This window comes from Chenopodium quinoa, unplaced genomic scaffold, assembly GCF_001683475.1.
Source record: "Chenopodium quinoa cultivar QQ74 unplaced genomic scaffold, ASM168347v1, whole genome shotgun sequence".
NCBI lineage: Eukaryota > Viridiplantae > Streptophyta > Magnoliopsida > Caryophyllales > Amaranthaceae > Chenopodium > Chenopodium quinoa.
In genome coordinates, this window is record NW_018744290.1 from 2,559,557 (window position 1) to 2,570,304 (window position 10,748).

General features: G+C 34.1%; 1 protein-coding gene across 2 annotated transcripts; it reads left to right on the top strand.

Moving 5' to 3' along the window:
* The first annotated feature begins 7,174 nt into the window (after positions 1–7,174).
* LOC110695276 (elongator complex protein 4-like) lies at positions 7,175–10,669 on the top strand. 2 transcript variants are annotated; one of them, XM_021872529.1, is made up of 9 exons: positions 7,175–7,844; positions 8,235–8,461; positions 8,552–8,624; positions 8,870–9,023; positions 9,199–9,277; positions 9,376–9,535; positions 9,626–9,717; positions 9,909–10,189; positions 10,286–10,669. In XM_021872529.1, exons 1-8 carry the CDS (start codon positions 7,706–7,708, stop codon positions 10,074–10,076), a joined length of 1,092 nt encoding a protein of 363 aa, XP_021728221.1. In that variant the 5' UTR covers positions 7,175–7,705; the 3' UTR covers positions 10,077–10,189; positions 10,286–10,669. The 2 variants fall into 2 exon arrangements, with proteins under 2 accessions (XP_021728221.1, XP_021728222.1); XM_021872530.1 differs by having other exon boundaries at positions 7,756–7,844; positions 8,182–8,461.
* The last annotated feature ends 79 nt before the right edge of the window (positions 10,670–10,748 follow it).

Below are 10,748 nucleotides of genomic sequence, written 5' to 3' on the forward strand. Positions count from 1 at the left end.
CGAAAATTTTGAACTTCCATAGCTCAAATTTTCAGACCTCATTAGTAGTATTTAGGGAGTTATTTTGTTAGATTTAAGGAATTAAAAATATTTTTTAAATAATATATGTTGTATAAAATAATTAATTAAGAGAATACCAATTATTCACTAAATAAATTAACTAAGAAAATCAGATTTTCCGCACTAGGAAAATCCGAAATTAATAGCCAATTAGTAGGAATTTTTGGACCTCCTAATTTAAATAATTAAAATATAATTTTTGCTTAATTAAAATATCCAAAGTATTTATAAATAATCCAGTTTTTAAAGTAAAATAAATGGATAATAAATCTTATTCGAAATCCAAAAATAATAATTAAGTTTTAGAATACTTTTGGCGCCAAAATTAAAATATCATTTTGGCTCCAAAATTCAAGTAGTAAAATAAATTACGAAAATACCCTTTTTGGATAATAATAATAATTAATTAATTAGAAAATACGTATTAAAATACGGGGTATTACACTAAATCAATTCAAATAAAATATCAGTTGTCATAATTTTTTGCTATATGGCAACAAGACAAAAATATGATGTCATCTAGTAACAACTAGTTAGACAATTTGTTTTAAACAGCAACAAATCAAAAATACGTAGCCATTAATTATTAAAAAACTAAAGCATAAAATGTCTTTTAATTAGGCAATGAAAAAATTTATTTTCGTTGCTATTTAGCAACGTTTTAAAAATCTATTGCCAAAACTTAGATGCTAAAAGCTTTTATTTTTGTAGTGGATTAGGGTCGGGGTGGCTGGTTTCAGGGGTTGGGGTAGGTTAGATGTGGCGGTAGAGGGTTGGTCGGCCGGTTTCAGTTGCTAAGGGGGGTGGCCGGCCGATTTCCGACGAACTTGAGGGGTGGGGTTAGGGTTCCGGCGAGGTTAGGGGTGGGGAAAGGGTGGCTAGAATTTTTTTGATTTTTTTTATTCTTTTTATTTTTTGATATGTTTTTTTTTAATTTTAAATTTTGGACCATTCACGTGTGACACGTGTCTATTAAAAAAAAAAAAAAAAAACTCTTTCAACAGGTCATCGGTCATTGGGATCAATGGAGGCAAACTAACCCATAGTTGGAATTATTAGATAATAAACTTTAGTTGGGATTATTAGAAAGAAATCGTCAATAATTAAAATTATTAAAGTATATTTTTCCTAAATCATATATATGCATATAACAAAAACACTATTAAATCAATAATAATATTTTATGGAATGGATTCTCTCTCCGAGCGGAGCCGAAGAAACCCAAATGAATAAACGGAAGAAAAAAAAAAGTTTCAGATTAGCCTATAAAAGGCATAAAATTCTACCATAATCGTTGGCTACGATGGACTATTTTTTACTCCGTATTATGGTCAACAACGTTAACATTATTAAATCTAATTAACGCACTCAATAAAAAGAAGGTTGATCATGGAGGGGGGACAAAGTGCTCCTTTCAAGTGAAAAAAAGGGGGTAAAACATGCATGCAGATAATTGACCACAAAAAATGGGGTAAAAATCTCTAGAAAAACTAAAAGGTGAATAAATGCAACAGTACTTGATTATTATTTCTCCATTGATCATAAATGGAGAAATTTTGATTAATTGAAGCTGCAAGTTACAGTGCTCGAAGCACTGAGACCGTTAATTAACTACTTTGTCTCGTCAGTCAAATTAAACTTAATTCGTTCATTTACTTATCTTATTTAAAACATACATTTACTTATCTTACGTATGTACTCTTTAATTTATTTACCTGCTACTTGGATTAAATGCTTTATCTTAGCTTTTTTACTTTTCTTCCTGTACCATGATGATTTTGTAGATTATTCTCTCACATTTTTATCAATTTTTCTATACTTTTGTTTACTTTTGAGTATTTTAATTTCTTTTTGATTGGGAAGGTTTTATTTTTTTTTTATTTTTTTTTACAATTTAATAGGCATAATAAGTATATTCTTGCCCTTTTCCTTCAAATAACATAAGGTATCTAAAGGTTTGGAGCCAAATTTAGTAGCCTAAATGAAATTAAACTAAAGTAAATGGGGTCACTCCAATCTACGGTGGCATAATATGAATTAATGAAAGGTGTTTATACAACATAAGATTAATTGATTAGCTCTTTGCATTTCTCAAATTAAAGTAATTACCATTAATTTAAGTACCTAGCTACTAAATTTGCAAGAGGGCTCCTCGAGTGTCTTATTTGTTTTTTGCGGATGACAGTATACTTTTTGCTAGGACAAATATTCAAGAATGCTCAATGATAGCTAATTTTATTAGCCAATATAAAAGAGCTTCGGGCCAAAAAGTCAATCTCGATAAAATTGAAGTTGCTTTTAGTAAAAAAGTGTGTCCTAATCGGCAGAATGAAATTATTGAAACTCTGGGGGTTCGTGAGGTTGCTAGACATGAGAAGTACCCTAGGGTTACCGACAGTTATTGGGAGATCTAAGAGGGCTATCTTTGTGGGTATTAAGGAGAGGATTTGGAATAAATTGCAGGGGTGGATGGAAAAATTGTTGTCCCAACAGGGCAAGGAAGTATTGATCAAAGCAGTGGTCCAAGCAATTCCGACTTGCATAATGAGTATTTTTAAAATTCCGGACGGAATTATTGATGACATTCATAGGTTACAAGCTCGATTTTGGTGGGGTTCTACGGAGGAAGCTAGGAAGTTACATTGGCAAAACTGGGAGGTTCTATGCAAACCGAAAAATCAAGGGGGTATGGGGTTTCGAGATTTACGGGTTTTCAACCAAGCTTTGTTGGCGAAACAATGTTGGAGACTCCATCACAATCATGGTACTCTTCTACACTCTATTTTAAAAGCAAAATATTTTAAAAATTGTGACGTGTTAGAGGCGAACCGGGGGTATGATCCTAGTTATACTTGGAGAAGTATATGGGGTGCCAAATCGGTGCTCCTTGAGGGTTGAAATGGCGGGTTGGTAATGGTTGTGATATTTTGGTATGGGATAGTGTTTGGTTGCCGGGTAACTCTAGAGTTTGTGTGCCTACCCCGTTGCCTCATAGTAACATGGAGTTGAGAGTGTCGGATTTAATTGACCATGTGAGTCGGTCTTGGCGAGTAGATGGGATTCAAGCAAATTTTTGTGCTGCTGATCAGGCTTCAATTCTTTTAACCCCTTTATCTTATCGTTCTCTAAGGGACGTGATGTATTGGTGGCCTTCTAAAACTGGTGATTTCAATGTTCGGTCAGCGTATTGGCTTGGCAAGCAAGGTCCGTCTTTGGCTCAATCAACTGACGAGGTGTGGAAGATTATATGGAACATGAAAGGGCCTCCCAAGCTCACCCATTTTCTATGGAGGGCGTGCAAGGGGTTTCTTGCGGTGTGAGAACGGCTCCTCTACGGTCATATGATAGAGGATAAAACTTGTTCGATTTGTGGGAGTGGGGATGAGTCTATTATCCACGCTACCTTTGAGTGTAAGGCAGCATTGGATATATGGGCAGCAAGTAGTTTTAATTCCCTTATATCTCAGGTTCCCTCACTATGCTTTGGGACTCGTTTGGTGTGATAAAAAATTAACTGTGATGCCTATGTGGGATGGGTGACTGGGCTTGGAGTGGTGTTGTGAGATGACGAGGGAAGGATTGTGGCTGCGGCAGTACGGCAGGAACAAGCAGGGTGGACTCCGGACCTTGCTGAAGCTGCAGCGTGCAGGTATGGGCTGCAAGTGGCGATCAGACTCGGCTACTCAAATGTGCAGTTGGAGAGTGACGCATCGAACATTGTCAGTGGAATCAAGAAGAAGACAGGTGGTTTTAATCCATTATGTATGATGATAGATGATATTTGTTCTCTTTCCCAATTTTTTTTGTTGGTTTTTTTGTGTCTCATGTTAAGCGAGCAGACAATACTCTAACCCACCGCGTAGCACGGTGGGACTCCAAAGATTGTAATGAATTTATTTGTCTAGGCCCTTTCCCCCAAAGTCTTTTAACTTTGGCGGAAATTGACCTCCTTTAATGAACCCACAGGTGTTTCCTCAAAAAAAAAAAAAAAAAAATTACCTAGCTCCTTCATGTATCACCATGATTAGTTTCATTATTTGTTAACTAGTTCATTTGTTAATTTTTTTAAGCTACAAATCACTATATGTATATGATTTTATACATTAATGTTAATAATGTATGACCCAATCCAAAACTTAACTTGGATATATCAACCTTAAGAAAATTGAGTTTGAACCCGAACATGATTGAAAAAAAATAAATATAAAAATTGGGTTAAACCCATAGAAAAATTTGGTTCTGGATTTAAAAAATTGTCATTTAATGCAATTATTTTTCCACAACTATTGAGATGATTTCATTATGTAAAAGTCATAGGATATGCTTTTGTAAAAAAAAAAAAAAAAAGTCATACAATATGTACGTATAACAAAAATTAAATTAGCAATTAGAAGAAAGAGGGGATAAGATACAAGTATTATATAACTAGATGATTCCCAAAAGAAAGAGCAAGATACATAAGACATAATAATAACTGCCCAAAAACGTTAAGAGTAACACTTAAGAGTTGATGACAAACAAAAAAAACCAACTAGCACTTCAGAAACAGCTAAGACCACACTTAAGACGTTAAGAGCTCGTGAGGGGGGGTGGCCGGATTCCCGTGAAACCGAAAACAGCAGAAAAACCGTAGGTAAGATTACAAAACCAAACATTATTATTACTACTTGTATATTAACAAACCGCATAGATTAAGGATGGAGGTTGCTTGTTTACACAGGTATCAGCCGTATCACCGTTGAAATCTACCTTGTTCTTATCATACATGCTATAAGTATGTGCTCTATTACTTGCCTTCTTTGTATGTGTATGCATCTATTAATTACACGTTCGTTACACACATCTTCGTATGTACGGAGAAATAATACAAAAGATTGCGTTTAATTCACCTAATAAGTAATTATCAGTTTATCACTTATTATGCATGGTTAATTAAATTTATCTAAACTTTATATAAGGATAAACTGAACTTGATTGAGTAGCTCTTATTAACCCTATTTTGATATGTATTTTCGGAAAATATATAGGTTTAGATTATGGTTAATAAGGGCTAGTTAGGTTCATTTTACAGCTAAAATAAGTTCTTATATAGTAAGTTATAATAAGTTTTGATAAATAAAATACAGGTGAGTAGAACACACCCTAATAAATATATATATGCATGCAAAGTTGTTAAATTTTATAAAATAGATTTGTTTGATCTAATTTTTTTTATTTTAAAGCATTTCAAAACGATACTTTGTGCTCTATATATACTTAGTACGGAGTGCTTAATTAGTATAAGTAGATTAATATTCAAATTTTATTCTCATGTTATTGACATACATGAACCTTTAATTAATTAAGAAAAATTAAACAACAATAGACTAGATGTTCTTATTAATTTATGTGGGGAAATATTATAGTTGTTAATTAGTCTTTAAGTTTTTTTTTTTTTTTTTTTTTTTTTTTACGGGATTCTTTATGTACTTTTTCTATTAATTAATAAAAGATCATATCACTTTACACAATTTTGTTACATACGTAATAATACTTTTTTTTAGATAAGATGAAGGACTCTACTAAATCGCACTTAGAGGGAGGAGGTAAGGGAATCCCCCTACTCCCAAGCAAATATAGTTGGTAGAGCTCGAACTTGTGATTTCAAAGTTACGAGGTGAGTTCCTCACCAACTCCATCAAACTTTGTTTGGTTGTACGAAGTACTGTAATACTTAGAGCAAAATTTGGCGTTTGAAATTCATTTTACATATAAATACTTGTATATCAATAAGAGTATAAGACAAGGTAACTCATAGTTTGGAATTTTTTCCCCAACAACAATTTTCCTAGCACCACAATTCCACCATATAATTAAGCCAGATGCCCACAACACAAAGTTTATAAATTTTAATTATGATTATTTATTTTATTTAATTTGGATGGAGAAGGTATGACGCATAGCTCCTATATGCAAACATTGCACATAGGATAGCAATGTAGTAATAAAGTTGAAGTTGTAGTGGGAGTATAAAGTACCATTTAATAGGTAAATAGTACCATTAAATGTATTGTTGTAGTGATATAAATATTATGCTAATAATACAAATAAGTATGTAAATGGTACATCAAAATATTATACCACTGTGAAATATAATAGTACTACTAAGACATAATAGCACAATATACATGCATAATAGTACAAAAAATTTACCACTATAACGATAAAAAGTACCATTCCGAATGTCAAACCTCAACACTTTTTCACTTTTGCCATCCTATATGAAAAAAATGTATGTAGAGACTATGCGACTAATGGGACTCTGTTTGGACCAACAAACGTACTAGAAGAGAATTTATAGTCAATAGACTTATGTAGCATCACTATCAAATCAGGATGAAGCCAATGTCCAAAACTTCAATTTGGAATATTATCTTTGTTGTCTGCCCTGAAGCCAACATTTTTATCAGACATACTTCTTCCAAATTGTACGGGGATAAACCTTTCTTCAGTTTTTTTTTTAAAAAAAATTTACTTTATTTAAATACTCGTATTGGTTTGGGCTTATTTTTTGTTCAAGAATAAATGATGGGAAAATTTGAATAAATAATGCATAATAATGTAAAAGTGCAAGAAAATAGAATAATTATGTAATACTCATGTTCATAGAATTTTTTTTGAGGAAACGCGAGAGAGCCTTCATAATTATGCAATACTCATGTTCATACATAGCTAATTAATTAAATTTAAAATCTAAATTCAACATTTAAAAAAAATAAAAAAAAATTATGAACTCAAATCGTGACAAATCTTATAAGAAGTGAGAATTACGCTATCATGGAGATGCTCCTTCTGGGGCTTCATCCTATACAGAAGGAGTGGCATATCATCATTGTGCTTGCATCAATTGATCATCCAAACTAAACCTACTTCTTATAAAATAATGTAAACAAAATAATTTATGATGCCAGAAAATTTAATTTTCTTCATATCTCTAATGAATACTTTTGTGTTTACCTTATTCAAATGTTTTTTTACTATTGGTACATTCGCATATTTATAAATAGTCCAAATTGGATGAGCTCAATCTTGAGCCTATACATTTAAGCTCACTTAGAGCTTGTTGAGTTTCGAATGTTATAAAATGGGTTCAATTCAATCAGACAACCACTTAATGTTTAGTTAAGTTCAATTCAGCATTCGGAGGCTCTACTTAAGTCTATTTTAATTTGAGGCTTAATTTGGTCGTCCATACTCAAGCAAGTTTTGAGTCTTTGACCAAACTGAATTTAGAGGCCCAAAAAAAAAAAAGAAAAAAGTTTACCTCAAGTTGTTGTGGGTCATTGGTAATTAGAAACGAATCAGCACCAAGGCGGCCCAAAATTTTATCTCGGACCTTTAAGCCCAAAGCTAGCAAACTTAACGAGTTAACGGCAACAACGCCCAGCCCAATAAAAATTAGGGCTTTTCAACTTTTACGGCTCTTCCGAATTCTGGTATGATTCTTGTTCCAAATGTTTGTTTGAATTGTAATTGATTAATTGTGGTATGATTCTTGTTCGAAATGTTTGGATGAATCGCAATCTTTCTTCATTTTCCCTGATTAATTTTTCCGCACTATCCCTAGTTTCTGTCTTTCTGATAATTCCCCCTTAGGTGACTAATCATGGCTACCAATACAACCAAGGCTCGAACCAGCAGCTTCTCTCGCAATCCATTGGCTGGTCCCACTTCTCAAGTTCCGGGTCTTAAGCCCGGCCCTAACGGTGTCGTTTTCCTTTCCTCCGGCATACCTGACCTTGACAGTAAGCTTACACTTTTTAACTTTTTTTTTTTCCCTCTTAATTTAATTATATTGCTCTTTGATTCTTAGATGCTGGGTATTCCGCAAAATGTGACCTTTTTTTTTTTTTTTTTTTTTTTTTTTTGGGTATAGTCATATTGATGTGCTATTACAGTATTGGTTAATCTATGAAATGTTGTAGGGTTTTCTGGAGGTGGAAATTTTATTTGGGTGTGTGAATTTGTTGAATTAGGGCTTTAATTTGGTGAATAATCACCAAGTGATGTTTAACTAGGATTTAGTTAGAACCTAGTTTTCTGAAATTAATTTCCTTTCTATGTTTATGGGTGTTCATGAAGGTGTGATTTTGTCAGCTTTATGATGGATTTTTTGCCCCCTCCTTTAAAAACAGGGATTTTGGGAGGTGGGTTCAGTTTGGGGAGTTTAGTTATGGTAATGGAAGATCCAGAAGCACCTCATCATATGTTATTGTTGAGGAATTTTATGGCGCAAGGATTAATTCATAATCAACCTCTTTTATATGCGAGTCCGTCGAAGGACCCGAAAGGGTTTTTGGGTACTTTGCCTAATCCAATGTCCCCTAAAGATGACAAGCCTCGTGATCACAGTACTGAACAGGTATCTAAGGATTATTATTGTATGGATTGTGGAGTGTATTTTTAATGGAATTACCCAGTTACCATGTGGTTTGATTGGTTATTATTGTAGGATAAGGATTTGAGGATTGCTTGGCAGTACAAGAAATATTCGAGGGAAAATCAACCGGGCCACGATATTAGAGGTAAATGTGAATTAGTTTTCATCCCTGCTAATGACATCTCATGATTTATGCTGTTGGTTATTAAGACATTGGATATCTTGTAACTTGCAATTTGTGGAATCTTAGAGGGAAGTGGAAAGTATAAGGAAAAAGGCCTTTTCAATTTGTAGGAAAGTGCAATTTGTATCTTGTAACTTCGAATAGCATAAACTTTGATTGATTATTAATAAAGAAAAGGTGGTGAAACTCATTTGGTGGCTTTGCAGATTCCAAAATTGAGTACTGCAACAATTTTGATTTGCGTAAACCTTTGGGGAGGGAACATTTTGGAGGAAGGCACATTGATTGTGTGAGCACTCAAGATCTGACTCTGGACACACTTCATCAGCGTTGCTCTACATTTTTAGCTCAAAACTCAAGGTATGCCCTTTTGGTGATATAAAGGATTAGGGGAGGCAATCCTGCTTTTGTGTAGGTTCTTTGTGACATCTCTTTTGCTTCTCATTACTGAATTTTTGCTTCTGATATGGGATCTTGTAAGCAACTTGATCCACTATATCTCTTTCTCTTGACGTTACCCTTCTCTTATTTGCAGAAGTGGTAATAGCATTCCTTGTGGTGGCCGCATTGCTATTCAGTCATTGTGTGCTCCCCAGTGTGGATACTTTGACAAGGTAGTAATTCTTTTATGCCCTTTGTTGCAATGCTAAATATTTCTGTTCATTTTTTTAATCATTTATATGTTGGGAATTTTCTGCTTTTTATGTTTCAGGACTGGAATTTGCTTGCTTTTATTAAGTCTTTGAAAGTCATGGTTAAGGCATCAAATTCAGTTGCCATTATTACCTTTCCACATTCCCTTCTGCCATCATCCTTCTCTAAGAGATGGCAGCATTTGGCTGATACCCTGCTCTCAGTCAAAGCAATTCCAGGCATGTCAATGGACTCTAATTATTTATGTCAGAAGATCATGGTTCTTTATTTTAATATCAAAAGTAATTCATATTCAATGTTCTCATCAGATGAGGACAAGGAGTTAGCACAACTGCTTACTGGATATCAAGATATGGTTGGTTTCCTCGGCATTCACAAAGTGGCCAGGATCAACACCCAGGTATTTGACTATTTGAGATCCTCCTTGTCTAGGGTTTTTTTTAAGACTATTCGAGCTTGCTTGATTTCTTAGCCCTGTGGGGTTGGTGGGAGATTGGGCTTTTGTGCGTGTATGTTCTTTTTTGGTAACAGTATAAGAGAAGGATTATATTTTCTTAACTTTTAGTTCCTTTGTTGGTTGCCACAAAGCAGGTACCTTTGGTTTTAGAGGCTTCAACATTTTCAATCAAGCTTCATAAGCGTAGATTGTTGATTTTAGAATGTCTAAATCAAGCTCCCGTTGATGGTTCAAGTGGAGCATCGTATGGCACATCTAGTAGTTGTTCTTCATCCACTAAACAAGGGTCTCTTGACTTCTAAACCTTCTATTTGATCCACAAAGTTTTGGAATTTATCTCACGCTATCAATGTCGGGAATTAATGGTCCTTTAAATCATAATCTATGCAGCTTACTGTTTACACTTTATGCAATGGTAAGAAATGATTAGATGGCATTTATATCTTCTCGTTTTTCAGATTTATGATACATGGGAATGATGCTAACTCTTTCATTCTAATGCTGATAACAGCATAACACAAGTGCATTGCGCAGGAGTGGAGGAGCCTGAATGTTGAGGTTGTGATACGATTAGAAAAGTCATATGGCATGGTACATTGACAAATGGTCAGTGCTTAGCTTGTTGATGTAAACTTGGCATCTTTTTCCCTTAGTGATGTCAACTACAAGCACTGTCATTATTAGTTATGGAAGTGACATCCATATTCGAGGAGGACGATTGATGAGCCACTTCCTGTCTCTTGGACACAAGTGTGCTCAAATACTCAATGTCCATCGGCATTTTTGACAATGTTATCTGAGACCAAGTGTAAATGATTTAGTAGCTGTTAAGAAATGGGAAGAAACTATATTCATTGTATTATGAAAATGTTACTGTTTTCCCTGTGTTTGAAAATTTTAGCACGGGAGTTTGCTGGTTCTATAGCATAGTGGTTCTTGTAAAGGGAAGAGTATGTAAGCCCAACTGCCCAAGC

Bases quoted from the DNA above. Each gene is read 5' to 3' on its own strand.
- LOC110695276 (XM_021872529.1), top strand. From the start codon at position 7,706: ATGGCTACCAATACAACCAAGGCTCGAACCAGCAGCTTCTCTCGCAAT. The intron at 7,845-8,234 runs GTAAGCTTACAC...CTTTAAAAACAG, and splicing joins CGGCATACCTGACCTTGACA to GGATTTTGGGAGGTGGGTTC. The intron at 8,625-8,869 runs GTAAATGTGAAT...GTGGCTTTGCAG, and splicing joins ACCGGGCCACGATATTAGAG to ATTCCAAAATTGAGTACTGC.